The sequence below is a fragment of the Leucoraja erinacea genome, chromosome 18, assembly GCF_028641065.1.
Source record: "Leucoraja erinacea ecotype New England chromosome 18, Leri_hhj_1, whole genome shotgun sequence".
Taxonomy (NCBI): domain Eukaryota; kingdom Metazoa; phylum Chordata; class Chondrichthyes; order Rajiformes; family Rajidae; genus Leucoraja; species Leucoraja erinaceus.
In genome coordinates, this window is record NC_073394.1 from 16,534,552 (window position 1) to 16,553,450 (window position 18,899).

General features: G+C 39.6%; 2 protein-coding genes across 4 annotated transcripts in view; one reads left to right on the top strand and one right to left on the bottom strand.

The window, feature by feature from the left end:
- iftap (intraflagellar transport associated protein) overlaps positions 1-11,560 on the bottom strand; it is a 31,680-nt gene extending 20,120 nt beyond the window's left edge. Inside the window, exon 1 of one of the 2 annotated variants that reach the window (XM_055649381.1) lies at positions 11,457-11,560. Coding sequence is in view for 1 of the 2 variants with exons in the window: in XM_055649380.1 (XP_055505355.1) it covers positions 5,666-5,692 (27 nt within the window). In the remaining variant the exon portion in view is untranslated. Of the gene's footprint in view, positions 1-5,665; positions 5,708-11,456 lie in introns of those variants that run through there. The other variant, XM_055649380.1, reaches the window with a different exon arrangement.
- On the top strand, positions 1,268-15,437 carry rag2 (recombination activating gene 2). Of its 2 annotated transcripts, XM_055649378.1 has the most exons (4): positions 1,268-1,759; positions 5,369-5,418; positions 8,131-8,266; positions 12,601-15,436. In XM_055649378.1, exons 2-4 carry the CDS (start codon positions 5,392-5,394, stop codon positions 14,196-14,198), a joined length of 1,761 nt encoding a protein of 586 aa, XP_055505353.1. In that variant the 5' UTR covers positions 1,268-1,759; positions 5,369-5,391; the 3' UTR covers positions 14,199-15,436. The 2 variants fall into 2 exon arrangements, with proteins under 2 accessions (XP_055505353.1, XP_055505354.1); XM_055649379.1 differs by lacking the exons at positions 1,268-1,759; positions 5,369-5,418 and having other exon boundaries at positions 7,584-8,266; positions 12,614-15,437.
- Positions 15,438-18,899: the final 3,462 nt, after the last annotated feature.

Consider the following 18,899-nt stretch of genomic DNA (forward strand, 5'->3'; position numbering starts at 1 on the left):
GGAAAAACATGTAAGCGGAATTAAATAAATAGTAGAGACATGACTAGTACACAAATTAAAGACAGAATTCAATTCAAAACACAATATGAGGCAATTCAAGCACAGATGAAAAGAGAGGGGGACGTGGGGCTAAGGATAGGCAAAGGTGAAGAGATGGGTCTTGAGGCGGGACTGGAAGATGGTGAGGGACACGGAATTGCGGATCAGTTGGGGGAGGGAATTCCAGAGCCTGGGAGCTGCCCTGGAGAAGGCTCTGTCCCCAAAACTGCGGAGGTTGGACTTGTAGATGGAGAGGAGACCGGTTGATGTGGATCTGAGGGACCGTGAGGGTTGGTAGGGGGAGAGGTCAGTGAGATATGGGGGGGGCAGATGGTGGAGGGCTTTGTAGGTGTGGACCAGGATTTTGTAGGTGATCCGGTGGGAGATGGGAAGCCAGTGAAGTTGTTTGAGGACTGGAGTGATGTGATGCCAGGATTTGGTGTGGGTGATGAGTCGGGCGGCTGCGTTCTGGACCAGTTGGAGTTGGTTGATGTAGGTGGAGCTGATGCCAAGGAGAAGTGAGTTGCAGTAGTCCAGTCGGGAGGAGATGAAGGCATGGATGAGTCTTTCAGCAGCGGGAGGTGTGTGAGAGAGGGTCTGATTTTAGCGATGTTGCGGAGGTGAAAGAAGGAGGTTTTAATGACATAGCGGATGTGAGGCTCAAGGGAGAGGGTGGAATCAAAGATCACGCCAAGGTTGTGGGCCTGGGGAGACAGTGGTGCCGTTGATGGTGAGAGTGGGGTTATTGATTTTGCTGAGTGTAGATTTGGAGCCTATGAAGAGGAATTCTGTTTTATCGCTGTTGAGTTTGAGGAAGTTATGTTGCATCCAGGTTTTTATAGCCTTGCACCCTGCTTGAAATGGAATTTCAAGAAATAGCTGTGAGTTAACTGCCAGCCCACCAGCCGTGAGTGAGTGAGCTGCCAGCACAACAGGCTTGAGTGACTGAGCCGCCAGCCCAATAATCCATTCGGCCCACAATGTCCATACTAGCCCTCAGGAAACCAGTCCCTTCAGCCCACAACACCCATACTAGCGCTCCAGAACCCCCCCCCCCCCCCCCCCCATTGCCCACCAATATTGGAATTGGTGGAGAGGTGGAATATTGCGTTGGGGGACCAGCCCTCCCATGTGATGCTGGGTTGGTCCCACTTAGTCTAGTACGTTATAAAAATGTAGTTATAAACTACGAACAAATTTAATAAAATCTCTGGCGAAGTGCTCAGTGAGAGATGAATTACAGGAAGCATAGAGCTTCTCTTCATTCTGTGGTTTGAACTGATGAATCCATGGGCATCTGTCAACTTATTTTCTAGGAAGAACACTTATACAGTGACAACCACAAAAAAATTTTATGTTTGGCAACATACAATATGCATAATGTGAGGTGATCAAAGAAAGTCAGTGTGTGCTCTTTTCAGTCATATCATTACAGAATAGTAAACATTCTATTCCACAACCTAATTTTGAAAATGTTTAATTCACAGAATATTGTGCAGTACAAACCAGATTTAGAACGTTGATCAGTATGAGAGGAGTATATAGTTCTGAAGATACCTTAAGCAAACACAGACTGGATTAGGAACTCTATTTTATGAGGACAGTATATCAGCCACCAAACCATACCACTATTGCTTAGGCAAGAAACAAGACGCGTTCATTTTCAGATGAACTGGAGAAGCAATACTTGAATCCTTGCAAGACATCTTAAAGAAAAAAGGTAAGCAATTTAATGTGTCTTAACTTTTGTCTCTTTTTTAAAATCTTTGAATCTTAAATAGAAAACTTTTAGACAACTGTCCGTGGTAGCCCACTGCCCTACTTTCTCTTTCTGCAATTCATTGTTCCACATTCTTCTAAATGTTTTGATCAACTTCTCTGTAAACCATAAAATAGCCAGTGTCACAGATGCTTCTCATCCTAAAAAAAAATGCCTGTTCCCGCAACCTTTTCCATGAAACAACTCCCTCCAACTTTATGTGTAAGGAACTGCATACTGGTTTAAACTGAAGACAGACACAAATAGAGTCAAGAGTGTTTTATTGTCATATGTCCCAGATAGAACAATGAAATTCTTACTTGCTGCAGCACAACAGAATATATACACATTGTACACTGTAAACAATATGATAAACAAGAGAAGAAACCATTTCAGTGTGCATACTCACAAGTACACACACAATATATATATATATATATATATATATATATATACACACATATATATATATATATATATATATACACATATATACACACACACACATATATATATATATATATATATATATATACATATATATATATATATATATATATATATACATATATTTATATATTTCTGTATTATGTATATATATTTCTATATATACACACATACACACACTCGAAAAACAAACAATGGTAGTGCAATAATAATAATAGTCTATTATAGTTCAGAGCTTATTTGAAGTTGTAGTGTAATAGCTTGATGCCTGTAGAAACATAGAAACATAGAAAATAGGTGCAGGAGTAGGCCTTCAAGCCTGCACCGCCATTCAATATGATCATGGCTGATCATCCAACTCAGTATCCTGTTCCTGCCTTCTCTCCATACCCCCTGATCCCTTTAGCCACAAGGGCCACATCTAACTCCCTCTTAAATATAGCCAATGAACTGGCCTCAACTACCTTCTGCGGCAGAGAATTCCAGAGATTCACCACTCTCTGTGTGAAAAAGGTTTTCCTCATCTCGGTCCTAAAAGATTTCCCCCTTATCCTTAAACTATGACCCCTTGTTCTGGACTTCCCCAACATCGGGAACAATCTTCCTGCATCAAGCCTGTCCAACCCCTTAAGAATTTTGTAAGTTTGTAAGTAAGAAGCTGTTCCTGAACCTGGATGTTACCGTTTTCAGGCGTATGTACCTTCTTCCCGATGGCAGGGGTGAAATGAGTGTGTGTTAAGGATGGTGTGGGTCTCTGATGATCCTGGCTGCCTTTTTGAAGCAGCGACTCCGATAAATCCCTTCGATGGTGGGGAGGTTAGATCCGGTGATGGACTGAGCAGTGTTCACAACTTTTTGCAGTCTTTTCCGCTCTTGGGCGTTCAAATTGCCGAACCAGGCCATGATGCAACCAATCAATATGCTCTCTGCTGTACATCTGTAGAAGTTCAAGAGAATCCTCTCTGACATATCAAATCTCCGTAATCTTCTCAAGAAGTAGAGGCAGTGATGTGCTTTATTTATAATTGCATCAGTGTGCTAGGTCCAGGAAAGATCTTCGGAAATATGCACGCGCAGGAATTTGAAGTTTTTGACTTCCCCCCACCCCCCCCTCTCCACATTACAGTCTATACCTCATGTTTACCTTATCCCTAACCACTTAAAAAGGGACTCGACACAAAACGTCACCCATTCCTTCCCTCCAGAGATGCTGCCTGTCCCGCTGAGTTACTCCAGCTTTTTGTGTCTATCTTCCCTCCAACTTTATCCTCAGTGCCTCCAAACAATTAAAAATTAATTACTCCCCTTACTGACTTGTCAGTCTGTGGGCCTACAGCCCAACTGTGCTTTGTAATAACACAATAGGGTCAATACATCTGACAGCACACCCAGGATGTAACATCACTGCCCTCTTTGCACAAGCCTAATCTAGGGTCGAATCCTATAGCTGAAAATCCAATACTAAACATTTGATTAGAGCGTTAAAGAAAAATCAATCTTGCTTCAACGCCTTTGGACTGCCCTAGATAATCCATTGAATCTCATAAAATCTCCAGTGATGAGGAGCCCTTCTGCTGGCTTCTGCAAACATCTCTCCTCTATGTGGAAATGATTGCAGTGAAAGGAAATTGCACACGTAGTACTGCCTCCCACCTCACTGATTATGGTTGTAGCCTCACAGGGTTGTTGCAGTGGATGACTTTCACTTCCCCAATATTGACTGGGACTTACTCAGGGCAAGAGGATTAGATGGGGCAGAATTTGTCAGGTGTACTCAAGAAGGTTGACTTAAACATTCCGACTCAAGGAGGGTTCATACTGGACCCTGGTATTGAGAACTGAGCCTGGTCAGGTGACTGGCGCTGCAGTGGAAGAAGAATTGGAAGATAGTAATCACAACTCCAAGTTTTAAGATTGTTTTGAATAGGGACGTCTGGATGTTGGAGACAATTATTCGAGAAAGGATTTACTCCCCTTTGGAAGAGAATGGGCTAATTAGAGATAGCCAGCACGCTTTGCACATGGCAAGTGGTGTCTCACTAACTTGATTGAGTTTTTTTGAGATGTCGAAGGAGTTTGGTGAAAGTAGGACGATGCATGTTGTATACATGGATTTTAGCATGGTTTTTGATAATCCCTCATGGTAGGCTGATCCAGAATTAAGATTTGGAGGATTCATGATGACTTAGTCATATGGATTCAGAAATAACTTATTCATAGAAGACAGAGGGTTGCGGTGGAAGGTAGATATTCTGGCTAGAGGTCTTGACCAGTGGAGTTCCACAGTGCTGTTTGTCATTAATGACCCAGACATAAATGTAGATTAGTTGGTGAATAAGATTGCTGATGACACCAAAATTGGAGGAGTTGCACACATTGAGGAATTCTGTCAGAATATTCAGCAGGATATAGATGAGCTGCAGAAATGGGCGTATAAATGGCAGATGGAGTTTACATCGAGCAAATGTGAGGTGTTGTACTTTGGGAGGTTGAATGTAAAGAGAGAGTGTGCAATTAATGGCAAAACCTTTAACATTGATGCACAGTGGGATCTTGGGAGCAAGTTCATAGCTCACTAAAGGTGGCAGCACATGTGGATGGGGTGGTAGAAATGGTGTAAGCTATGCTTGCCTTCATTGCTAAGGGCATTTAATATGAGTCAGGAAGTCATGAGTCTGGAACGTTGGAGGTTGAGGGAAGATTTGATGGAAGTAAAATTATGAGAGGGATAGATAGGGGAGAGTCAGAAAGGTTTTCCCGAAGATGGAAATGGCCAATGTTAGAGGGCATAGGTATAAGGTGAGAGGGGGAAAGTTCGATGGTAATTTTTTTTCTTTTTTTTTTACACAGAGAGTAGTGAGGGCTTAGAATGCTTTGCCAGAGATGGTTGTGGAAGCAGATATGATAGTAGCGTTTAAGAGGCGTTTAGATAGGCAGATGGAAGTGCAGGGAATAGAAGGAAATGGCAGGTAATGTAGAGGCAGTTGACATCAGTTTAACCAGCATCATATTCGGCACGAATATTGTGGGCCAAAGTGCCCGTTCCTGTGCTGAATTGTTTTATGTGACATTTGGCCGGCTTCTCCTCTGTCATGCTAGTTTACTGTTTTTATTAACATACAGGATTCTCAGAAAAACATGACAAGATGCAACGTAGGGTGAAGATCTTACAGGTATGCTGTCCTATTTTCCATCACTAAACAGAAAACAACTAATCCACCAGGGGGGACCGCACGATGGCAGCCTCACCAACTGTCTAGTCTGTCTGTCTTTTTGTCTTTTTTTTTGTAATTTTAGTGTGTTTTTAAAGTTTGGCTTCATGTTCTCTGGTTTGTTTTATGTGGAGAGTGGGGGAGGGGATCGGGGGAAACTTTTTTTTCAATCTCTTAATTGGTCCGACTATCGGAGCCGACCCCGTGCCTGGGATCGACGCTCCAACCGCGGCATGTGGATTTCACCATCGACGAGCTCGCAGTCTCGGGTAGAGACGGATGTTGGGAAGCTTCATATGACGCAGAAGGTTCGACCAGCCCCGACCCAGGGTCAGATCGCCCGGCGCGGCGGTGCTGACATCCCACCCGATGCGGGAGCTTGATCGCCCCGAACTAGGAGGGCCTGAACACCGTTGGCTACGGGAGCCAAGATCGTCCCGTCAATGGAAGGCTTGAGGCTCCTGACCACGGGAGAACAAAGAAGGGAAGAGATTGAACTTTTTTTCACCTTCCATCACAGTAAGGAATGTGGAGGAGTCACTGTGGTGGATGTTTATGTTAAAATGTATTTTGTGTGTTTTGTTGCTTTTAATGGTATGACAGTATGGCAAATCACATTCCTCGTATGTTGCAAAACATACTTGGCTAATAAAGTATGATTATGATTATTTTTACCTTTTCCTTATAATAGAATTATAGGAATCCAGGAGGCGGGGTGGTAGAGATGGATGACAGGGTGAATAGTCGATTTCCCTACAGAGGGAATCTAGAGTTAGAGAGTTCGGCTCACAATTCTCAGGATAATGGGAAACCTGTTTAGGATTAAAATGAGACAGAATTTCAACAACTTAAAGTCTTTGCAATTCTTTAGCTCAGAGAACTGTGAACACTGAGTTATTAAGTACATTCACAGTTTGAAATGGATGTATTATTAACCACATGGGATATGAAACAGGAAGGTGGAGTTGTGGCTGATAAGCAGATAAGCCATAATCTTATGGAATGGCAGAGAATGAGGGCTCATGCTGCTCATGGCTCATGCAGCCTTCTCCATAGCTATTTATATTTTCTAATCCAAATGTTTGATAATTTTATAAGAATCCACATTAGATCTCATGCAAATACTAATTTAGGATTGGTCGAGAAAGAATTCTATATTTTAAGTATTCCATTATAATTAACCACAGTGCACCTATTAACTGATACTCACAATACTACAAAAGCTTTGAACAATGGTGGGTTGCAGAACAATAATCCAAATGGTAAAAACGGAGCAAGGCCTCAGTAAAAGTGTTTTACAAAGTCAATCACACATCATTCCTTCTTCAAAATTTCACCTGTTCCTACCTGAACAAATTAAAACTGGGTGCCCTTATAGGTCTATAATACTAATCAAGAGGAAAAGATTTATGCTAAGCATAGTAAAAATGATTACTGCACATTTATGTCATTTAAAACATGACCTCAATGTTAAGGATTATGACAGCAAAATCATCAGTATTTGACATCATTATTTTGCTTAACTGAGAGGAATGTCAGGACTGACACAAATCATGTGAAAAAGTGGAAATCCAAAGGTGCCATCAACAATTTGCTTCTGGACCATTGGTTGTGTTCCATTATGATTCATCATGAAGTTCAATATAACAAACTGTGTTAAAGACATTCAAGATGTTTTTAAAAGATCAAAGCCCTGGCTAAGGTTGGGGGTGAGACATAAGCTGGTTTTGTTTAATGAATTACTCAGGCAGAACTTGCTTAGGACAGCCCAAGTGATGTTTATGACACATAAAACTCTTCAACAATTAGGTCTTGAATGTAGACTATCCCCCCAATAATTTCTTCGGTTCAATTCTGGGAGAATCACCCACAATAAATTTGTTGGAATACTGAAATCAGTAGCATACTAGCAGTGTTTGCTGTAAACATAATTGGAAATATTTTGCAAAAATCATTTTAAATTGGCATATTCATCTGTGCCATAATCAAAAAACTGGTCCCGAATTTATTCCCAACTTCATCTGCCTTCCAATTCAAATAATTCTTAATTAAATTGCATAATCAGAAATCCCAGCACAAGTATGCAGCTTTTTTTTTCTCCAGAAAATGTATTCCCTGATCTTTTCAGCAGTGGTAGCATGGAGCAGAATTCTGCTCAAATCTGCTTTATTACCAAATATAAGCATTATTTAATAAGGCATTCCTCTAAAAGTAAAATAAGCTTTAAAATATGTTTTCTCTTGATATAGACTGATAAACCAGAACAATCCTTGAAGGGGTCAAGACTATTGTTGTGGGTGATACCTAAAGTGGGCAGATTTAAGCTTAAACCAGTATAATCATTTATGGTTGTTATTCCTATTTAAAGTTCATCAATTGTTCCATGCTGATTTAACAAATTGTTTAGATTGTGCTGATGTTATGGGTCCAAACATATAGAACATCAAAGCCCATTGTTTAATTCAGAATGAGATTTAACATTAAGAGAGTTAAAAAGGGAATTTACTTTGCAGAATAAACATGCAGGAGATAACATGTTATTATTTATATACTTATTATATACAAGATATTAGTCATATAGTAATGTACACCTAAACATTTATTATCTTGCATATTTGAAACACACCACATCATTGATGCATCTGCTGTGCACCGGCATTTGATCTCATCAAGGAAGTGCTTGGTATCATCTGCACCAGCTGTAAACGCTCTCAGAAATATCCTACATTGCCTGCATACTACATATTTACCAAGTGTTCTGCGACTTCAGCAAGCATTTCCAGTCTCTTCAACTTCTTGCACTTTACAGGTAATTTTGTTTTGGTATTATGCTCAAATTATAGGCAGTAGAACAATTATTGTGACAACAACTATTGTCACAGTAGTTGATCTACCTAACAGCTGTCTTGTATGGACAATACAACCACTTAAAGTTTAGAAAAGGTGTCAAGTGATACCCAGCGTAATAAAAAAGAGCCAAACTTGTAGTCAACTTACTACAATTGTTTTAACAAGTGTTAATTAAGTTTATCCAGTGGTTATAAGGTTAATTGGCAGTGCTAACATTATATTACATCTGCTAAGCAATAAACTGCAAAGAAAATTAGACCATTCTAATAATTATCATAATAATTGTGGTGAAAATGTAACTTCCTTCTGTAGGCAATGGTAGCTGAGAATTCTAATATAACTATGTCTAAGGGCAATGGAAGTCTATATGCTAAAACACAACAGATTATACTGTAATAACCAATTCAGTTAATGGACCAATTGTAGTTTCATTGAAAGAAAGTGCAAAATTGGAAAAGTAAAATGAAATTCTGTAATTCCTAATTATCGTGTTATTGATAAAAAGCAAAGTTATCTTGAAATACATCTGGTAAAGAAGAAACCGAGAAAAGATGAAAAGAATAAATTGCATTTGTGCAAGGCTTTTCACATTCCTGTTATGAAGTCCAGAAGTTACTTACACCTAGTGATCTGGAGTACCCCTTGGACAATATAGTAATTGTTCATTGAAACACCTAAATTAACAGATCAACTCAATGTGTGCAGGCCAGCCAAAAAAGAGATAATTAATTTAATCTAATTTTCCAATTTAATCTGTAATCTTGCAAATTGAGGCGCTTTGTGTGCTCCACCAGATAATGTTTTAAAATGTGTTTTAAGTTTTTGTCACAATTCTTTGAATGGAAAATCTTTCCTTAGTTCATTTCTAATCCTTTGACAAATTCCCTGACCAGTCCACTAACAAAAATTAACTTTCCTTCTCACCCTGGCCCCTTGTCATCTTGTCCATCTCAAATATACAAAGAATTGTCAAATATGAAGGGTACAAAGGACTAATGGACAACCTGTTCATTAATTCAAATCTACATGAAAGCAAAATGGGGCAAGAATTGGTAGATAGTTCCCAAAACTAACATGGCTTGTATCACTACAGTTAACAAAGACTAAATAGTAGTTGGTTTTCTGTAAAATAAAACAAATATGCTGATTTTTTTTTTTGAAAAGTAACCAAATTCTTTGTAAGTAGAAGCCAAATTAATTACTGTATTAATTTAAGTATTGTCTATGCTAAGCATAAATAATGTTAAGATTAAATGTCAAATTATATTTTAACATCAAAGTAAGAACGAAATTTTAAATGGATAAAATTGATAATAAATTTGCCTCATTTATCATTAACCATAAAAATGACAAAATCAATTTCAATATTTCTGATTATGTGGATTCACGTTTTGATGTTAAACAAGATAGACACAATTAAGACCGAAACCCCCATCCAAAGCCACAGGACAAAATGCCAAAGATTGAAATTTAAATTAAAACATCTTCACATCATTATAGCTGCAATGATTTTAGCTTCTATCCCTCTAAATCTTTTCTATCCAGATACCCATCGAAATTATTTTAATCTTTGTAATTGCATCTGCATCAAAAGCTTGCCCTGGCAGCTCATACCGTATACCTGTACTTACTGTCCTCTGTGTGGAGAAAGTTGCCCTCATGTCCTTTTAAAATATTTTCTTTCTCTCTTTATCACTGCCCTCTAACTTTAGACTCCCCTACCATCCACCTTATCTATGCCCCTCATGATTTTATAAACCTCAATAAAGTAATTCCCTCAGCCTCCTAGGCTCCATGTCAGTAACATCCTTGTGAATATATTTTGCACCCTTTCCAGCTTAATTACATTGTTCCTGTAGTAGCCATTTATAGTTTGACGAACAGAACTGTGCCTAATACGCCAAGTGCAGTCTCACCAATGGCTTCTATAGTTGCAACTCCTGTACTCTCTCAAAGGCAAATGTGCCAAATACTTTCTTCACCATCCTGTCTACCTGAGGCACCACTTTCAGGGATTATGTACCAGTACTTCTAGGTCTCATGCTTCTCCAATGCCCTCCCATTTACTGCGCAAAGAATTTAGATTCATACTGCAGGAAATCACTTTTTCAGACATATTGCCTTCTACATCATGCTTACAAATTGAAGCTGTAATATAAAGATTTAGTGCACGTTGTTGGCACGTTTCCTGAGAAAAATATCATGTTTTAATCACCGTCCAAATGCCAGGAGCATCCCTGACATACATTTTCATAAGGACATGGATTAACAAATTAAATAATATCGACATTCTCTCTAAGATTATGGTGTAATTTCTTTACTGGCAGTGAAGCAAGGAAATAATCCTAAACCTCAAAGGGCAAAGATATCTGACAACTGCAAGATAATGATGTGAAAAAATAAATATATTAATAATGCAAATACAGTGTTACAGATTTCAAAAGCCTATTGGGTGATAAGTTTAGCTTAGTTTTGTTTATCGTTTTCTATGTACCGAGGTACAGTGAAAAATGTTTGTTTGCATGCAATACAGTCAAGGAAAAGTCTATACATGATTACAGTCAAGCTATCCAGTGTACAGATCAATGATGATGGGTACAAGATAAGGATTGTAGGGAAATATGGATGTATAAATATACATATTTGGGCTAAAAGAGTACAGGGAAATAACATGGGATATAAGTCAAATAGATAATTAGTTCAAAACAATGAAAACATAATCTGGCAGATCGGTTTCATTGAACCATTGAGTGGCCAGTTGAAGCCCATAGAAACCCCATAGTTTCTGCGAACCAAGATGTAAGATGTCGTGCGTTTTGTTGTAATCCCATCCCCCCGGGCAGAGTGTGCATGCTATCGCTACAGGCCACTGGTACTTTCGGTGGGTCAGTGTGTGTGTGTTTGTGGGTCTGGAGTGGACGAGGAGAGGTAAATGAGCGGCGAGATGATGAAGAGCATCATTATCATAGGCCACGGTTCACTCACTAAACCCCTGGTAGATTTAACACTGCAAGAGGCTGGGCTGCGCCAGAAAATCAACCACTGCGTTTATTGGGGTGGGGGAGATCAAACGGTCAGTTTAAGCATTACAAAAGAGGCGATGGCCAACTTTAGAGCCGCCACTTCACTTCAGCCAGGTCTTTACTCACTCGCCCGACAATCTCGGCGTCGCTCTCCCATCCCGTGGCCCTGGCAACGCCGCGCCGTGACGCGGTGCCCGCCGGGAGATGGAGTCCATTGCGCCCCAAATTAAACTACAATTCCCATCAGGTACCGCGGCGCCCACGTACATTTGAATTGGGTCCGCCTGGGAAAATAAACCTTCAACTTAGTTCCTGAAACAAATGTAAGGAAGAGCGGGAAAAACATAGATCATTTTTTTAAATCCCAATATTTGTATTTGCATTCAAACCAATTTAAATAAAATAATAAGAATAGAAACCGCTGGAAGTCGACTTTGAACGTTCACCAGAAGTGCCATCTGGCTGATGGAGTATTTCTTGCATATTGCCTCCTGTTTCCATTATGTATCTCTAAACTAAACTAAATATAAATATTCAGCTCCAATTGGCTCCAGGTTAAGACAAAGTGATAACTGTAGATTAAGGCCAGACGCCACGTAACCTTTTCTCCTGATTAGTTTATCCAGCCTTCACAAATATTTATTTTACAAACCATCCCACAATCAATTCGTTCCTTTGATCATTACTCATTACTCCCCTCCGAGGACCTATCTGAGGGCTGCTTTTTATAATTCAGGAACATATTTGGGAATGCCTAGCAATGATCTTCACCTACCTATTCCAGCCTTCACTGCTACCATAATTTTGAGGTCATAATCTCCATCTGATGCACATGCAACCAATACTGCTCTCGAAAGATTGAAAATTATTTTGCATCTTTTCCCATCAATGTTACAAATAAAGAACAAATACTGAAAAACAGAAAAAAGTATTCTGAACTAGAATTCCAAAAACGTACAGTTGACTGAATGAAGATTTATTGACACTGAATTACTGTATCAATGTGAGATGCAATAATAATTTGCCGGTTAATTTTTCTTTAAGTTAATGAATATAATGCTTTCATCAATAAACCATGAGGAAAGCATGAACCCCAAATAATTCAGTTTAAAAATATGTTTTCTTAATCATTGGCTTATCATTAAAATAATGCTAAATGGCAGCAACTATGCAAATTGCCTTGTAGAATGGTCAGTTTTACATCATCATAGTCTGTAATAAAATATATGTCTTGATTTTCTTTTCATTTCTAACATAATGTTACATTCAGTTTCCTTTCAAAGGTCCAGCCTGCTATTGACTGCAATAATGTCCCTGCAAATGGTTTCAGTGAACAGCAGTACCAACCTAATACAGCCAGGATTCTCCTTACTCAATTTTCATGGTGAAGTCTTTCTTTTTGGGCAAAAAGGGTGGCCTAAACGATCCTGCAGCACAGGCATTTTTCTTCTTCATCTCAAGGACCATCTACTGAAACTTAAACCCGTTTCATTTTCATCGGAATCATGCTACCTTCCACCGCTGCGCCGGCCTGCAATAACTCATTACTCGGATCCCTCAGAAACAGGAAGCCTTTATTATATCATTCACGGTGGGAGAACTCCGAATAGTGAAGTGCCTAATTCACTTTACGTCATGAGGGTTTATGACAATACTGCCAAAAAGAGAACATCTCTTTGTTGCAGTGAAAAAAATCTGAAAGGAGATGTCCCCACAGGAAGATATGGCCACACCATCAATGTGATTCAGAGCAAGGGACAAACTATATGTGTCTTGTTTGGGGGTAGATCCTACCAGCCTCCTGGGCAAAGAACCACAGAAAACTGGAACAGCTTAGTCGATTGTTTGCCTGAGGTTTTTCTGATTGATATGAACACCGGCCATTGCACATCCCACATGCTACCAGAAATAGAAGAAGGATTTTCATTCCATGTTGCTGTTTCAAAAATTGACACCATCTATATATTAGGTGGCCACTCCATCAAAGACAATCATCGCCCTGAAAGATTGCTTAGTCTAAAAGTAGATCTTTCAGGCATCCATCCCAGTGTTAAATGTACAGTACTGAATGGGGGTATCTCTGTATCAAGTGCAATAGTGACCCAAGCTGGCAAAGATGAATTCATCATTGTTGGCGGCTATGAATCTGAGAGCAAGAAGCGAATCATTTGTAACACCATCGTTTTGGAGGATGATAGCATTCAGATATTGGATAAAGATCCCCCAATATGGACTAGTGATATAAACACAAGCAAAACCTGGTTTGGCAGCGATATGGGAAGTGGTGCAGTGTTAATAGGAATTCCTGGAAATACAAAACAGGATACATCAGAAGCAAACTACTTCTATATAGCAAATTTTGGACAGCCAAAAGAGGAGAGCCAAATGTCTGCCAGCCAGGAATCCTTTACTGATCCTGAGGAATGCAGTGCATTTGAAGATTCAGAAGAATTTCACTTTGTAGTTGAACCAGATCCCTCTGAATATGTGGAAAACTTGAATGAAGGTGATGAAGAAGGATATTGGATAAAATGCAGTGCCAACTGCAATATGAATATCAAGATCTGGGTGCCCTATTATTCCACAGAACTCAATAAACCAGCAATGATCTTCTGTTCAAATGCAGGTGATGATGGACACTGGGTACATGCTCAGTGCATGAATCTCACAGAATCACAGCTAATCCAGTTTTCTCAGGAGAACATAACGTACTTTTGCAATGAACACTTTATTGATAGAAGCATTAAAACTCCACCAAAGATAAAGCAGATAAAGCGAACACCAATAAAAACCCCACGTAAGAAGTCACCAGCAACACTGAAAAGGACACCAATGAAGAAAAGCTTCCTGAAGAGACTGTTTGATTGAAATTGTAAAACTTATAACAAAAATACTGCATGCAGATAATTATAAACAGTACAGGGTTCTGACTTTTAGCATATTCCAGACCTATTACTGCATTAAGATATCAGTCGTTATTTTGTGGAATATAAATGCAGCAACCAGGCAGCTAAAGGCCATCTCTGGATTAGTTAATGTCATTTACTGATAACAAGGTGGAAATTATTTCTTATTGAACAAAAGTTTAAATAAACTGATTTAACAAAAGATGCCGTTTGGTCAAATGTGACTATTATTATATTGTAAATTGCACAAATTTCTCAGAATACAATAAAACACAACACATTGAAAAGCAATAAACTCTGTTGTGTAATGGGTCATAAGGAATAGGAGTAGAATTAGGCCATTTGGCCCATCAAGTCTATTCTGTCATTCAATCATGGCTGATCTATCTCTCCCTCCCAACCCCATTCTCCTGCCTTCTCCCCATAACCTCTGACACCTGTACTAATCAAGAATCTATTTGTCTCTGCCTTACAAATATCCACAGACTTGACATCCACAGCCTTCTGTGACAAAGAATTCCACAGATTCACCACCCTCTGACTAAATACATTTCTCATCTCCTTCCTAAAAGAGCGCCCTTTAATTCTGAGGCTATGACCTCTAGTCCTAGACTCTCCCACTCATGGAAACATCCTCTCCACATCCACTCTATCCAGCCCTTTCACTATTCTGTATGTTCCAATTAGGTCCCCCCTCATTCTTCTAAACTCCAGCGAGTCCAGTCCCAGTGCCGACAAACGCTCATCGTAGGTTAACCTACTCATTCCTGGGATCATTCGTGTAAACCTCCTCTGAACCCTCTCAAGAGTCAGCACGTCCTTCCTCAGATATGGTGCCCAAAATTGCTCACAAAATACCAAATGCAGCCTTACCAGCGCCTTATAGAGCCTCAACATTACATCCCTGTTTTTGTATACAAGCCCTCTTGAAATAAATGCAAGCATTGAGTTTGCTTTCTTTATTACCAATGGGAACCTATGTTTAAATTATATTTAAATATTATTTGATCTTGAACAATTTCATAAGGTTACCTTCACTATTTCTTTGCGTTAGTGCCTTGAATGCTGCATTCCAAGGGATATGGGGAGGAGAATGGGGTTGAGAGGGATAGATCAGCTATGATTGAATGGTAGAGTAGACTCGTTGGGTTGAATGGTCTAATTCTGCACCCATGACTTTTGAACCTATGAACATATTTGATGCTCAGATGAATTACTAAAGAAACAGATAGCAAAATAAATTCTGGTACTCTGCTTGTAAAACAACAATTATTAACTCAATGGTGCTGGTAAAGAAAAAAATATGATAATCATGCTTGAACTGCGACTTTTGAAATCTACACAATAAATTTAATTAATCACGAGCACTAATATGTAGAATTCTATGAAAAGTATAAGGTAACAAAAAGTCCAAAAGTGAAGTGATCATCAAAATATAAGTTAATAAATTATTTATTTAAGAAGGAACTGCAGATGCTGGAAAATCGAAGGTACACAAAAATGCTGGAGAAACTCAGCGGGGGCAGCAGCATCTATGGAGCGAAGGAGATAGGCAACATTTCGTGCCGAAACCCTTCTTCAGACTTGCATATTCCTGCAAGTTAATAAATGATATCTCAACATAAGTTAATAAATGAATCTCAACATTTGTGTTCATTCCGATGCCTTGGAGATATGTCCTGAAGATTATTTTGTAATGGTCTCCAGCTCTAGTTGTTGTTTTAGTTTTCTAACTTTGCTCAAAGTATTTTCATGTGTTTAGTAATGCAAGTCATAGTACGGGCATGTAGGTTTTACATTCTCTGTAAACCAAAATCATTCAGGCATAGTAACAAATTCTGCTGCCAAATCCTAATTTGGGTAAACTCACATTTAGCAATCACACATGACCTATCCAGCTCATATATATATATATACACATATATCCTATATATGTGATTCCTGATCCAGCGATGTCTCAATTTTAAATTTTTGATCCCATCTTCCAAATCCCTTCTTGGCTGCACATTCCATATTCCTGCAACCCCTCCAGTAAAACAATATCCCAAAGTGACCTAAAAGCTTGTGCATGCTTAAAACTCCAGCATCGCTGATTTTAATTCTTTCGTCATTCACGGCTTGCTTTTAAGATCTGGAATCCCCTCGTGAACACATCTGCCAAGCTTTGGACACCCAAGATAATGGCTTGTGTTAGTAGAAGCTTTTCTATAAAGGAGTTTGGAATAGTTAATTTAATTAAAGTTGTGTAGGAAGGAGCTGCAGATGCTAGTTTAGACCAAAGATAGACACAAAAAGCTGGAGTAACTCAGCGGGACATGTAGCATCTCTGCAGAGAAGGAATGGGTGATGTTTCGGTCGAGACCCTTCATCGGACAATTAAATTTGTCCTGTTGCACTGTACCATTTCTACTTCTACATTAATAACAATAATTTGAAATATTACAACACCATTGACATACCAGTTCTATTCCAAAAATATTGATGCTGTGCCACAGAAAGAAATGTTAAGGAAGATGACTAAAGGCTTGATCGAAAAGGTTGGTCTTATCATGCAGCTTGAAGAAACAGAGATCAAAACATAGAAAAATAATGGGGCTGCCCCACTGCAGCGACCTAATCCACGAGTTAAGAAGAGTGTCTTCGACCTTCAAGCTCGAGGGCACTCGCCTGGAAAACCGCGAGCTGGATCGACCGACCGCACACACACACACACAAACACAAACACATCGCAAAGTCGGGGGCCAGGGAAAGCGGGAGAGCGCTGTCTGAAATTCACACCTGCGAAGAAGAGGATGATAAAAGACGGCTGCACAGTGTACAGTCCTTTAGAGAGCGCGGGGGGGGGGGGGAGGGGGGAGGGGAGAGAGAGGGAGAGAAGGCGAGAGAAGGCGAGAGAAGGCGAGAGAAGGCGAGAGAAGGGGAGAGAAGGGGAGAGAAGGGGAGAGAAGGGGGGAGAAGGGGGAGAGAAGGAGTGGAGACACTTTTAAGAAGTATAATAAAGCTTAGCGGGCATTTAACCTACCGGTCGGTTTTCTTTGGTCCTGAAAACTCCAATGAGCCAATCAAAATGCCTGGTCAGCGAAGGAGATTGCCTACGGCTGCCCTTGACTGCCTGTAATTAAATAGCAACCCCACTCCATTGCACTACTAGTTAAAAAGAACCATGCCGATTAAATTTCAACATGCTGAAATATTTTCCGCGACCTAGCGGAGACTGTAAGTTTGCAGGAACTTTCCTCGAACATGAAGGAGAGTTCCAATGACCTCAGAGGACCTCCTAGGACCACATATCGGCCATGTTGCGAGTTTGATTCGAGGGCAAACTCTTCTAAACTCGCAGATTAGGTCGCCGCAGTGGGACAGCCTCTTAAGAGGAGGAGTTGGATATTTGGTTCATCCAGCCTTCTGTAGCAATCAGTACAAGCACAAGTGATTAGAAACATAGAAACAGAAATATAGAAATATAGGTGCAGGAGTAGGCCATTCGGCCCTTTGAGCCAACTACATTACTACATTACTACAGTACTCCATTCAATATGATCATGGCTGATCATCTAAAATCAGTACCCCGTTCCTGCTTTTTCCACATATCTCTTGATTCCTTTCGCCATAAGAGCTAAATATAACTCTCCCTTGAAAATTAACCATCATAAAGATGACACCATCATGGAGATGTACAGCACAGAAATGGGCCTTTCAACCCACCACATCCACACTCACCTTTTTGCCCATCTACATTAATCCTGTGTACCCAACTCTGTATTTTAGTACCATATTCCTGTATCTTGATCAGTCTTGTGTCTATAAATCTATATTCTTACATATATTTAGTATATCATGATATATCAATGCCTTCTGTAGATGAAAATACCACCGCAGTGAAGAACTTTCTCATCGCATTCCTGAATCATTTACCTCATATTTTGAGTCTGTGACCCCTGGTCTCCCACTGACCCATTGGAAACAGCCACACTGAATCCCATCTGTCAAGCCCAATTAATTTCTATAAGATCTTCTCTCATTCTACTGAATGCCAGCAAATGTAAGCCTAATTAGACCAATCCTTCTTGATATCACGGGAATAGGTTTAGTGAACCTCTGTTACACTGCCTTTATGGTGAGAATATTGTTTCTGAAGAGTGGAGTGCACTCCAAAGACGTACAGCTATGTAGGTAAATTGGCTTTGTATAAATGTAAATTGTCCCTAATGTGTGTAGCATCATGTTAATAGTGCGGAGTGGACTCGATGGGCCGAAGGGCCTGTTTCTGCTCGGTTTCTCTAAAACTAAACCGAAAAACCAGAACTGTATGCAGTACTCCAGGTGTGTGCTCAGCAAGGTTCTACATAATAGTAGCTAGACTCCTTGTTCCTGTACACAAAACCTCAAAGCCAACTCACCATTTGTCTTAACTGCTTGCTACACCTGCTTATTTGCTTTCATCGGCAGGTGTACAAGATCACCCAGATTCCTTTGCGCATCAACACTTATATAGTACTCTATATACATAGTGCCTCTATGTTTTTTCCTACCAAAGGGAATAACTTCACATTTTCCACAATGCCGTTGTGTTACGATTGTGATAAATTTTAATTCAATTTCAATTTTATTTTTAATATGTTTTATTATTTATTTATTATTTATTTTTATTATTTCTTGTGAT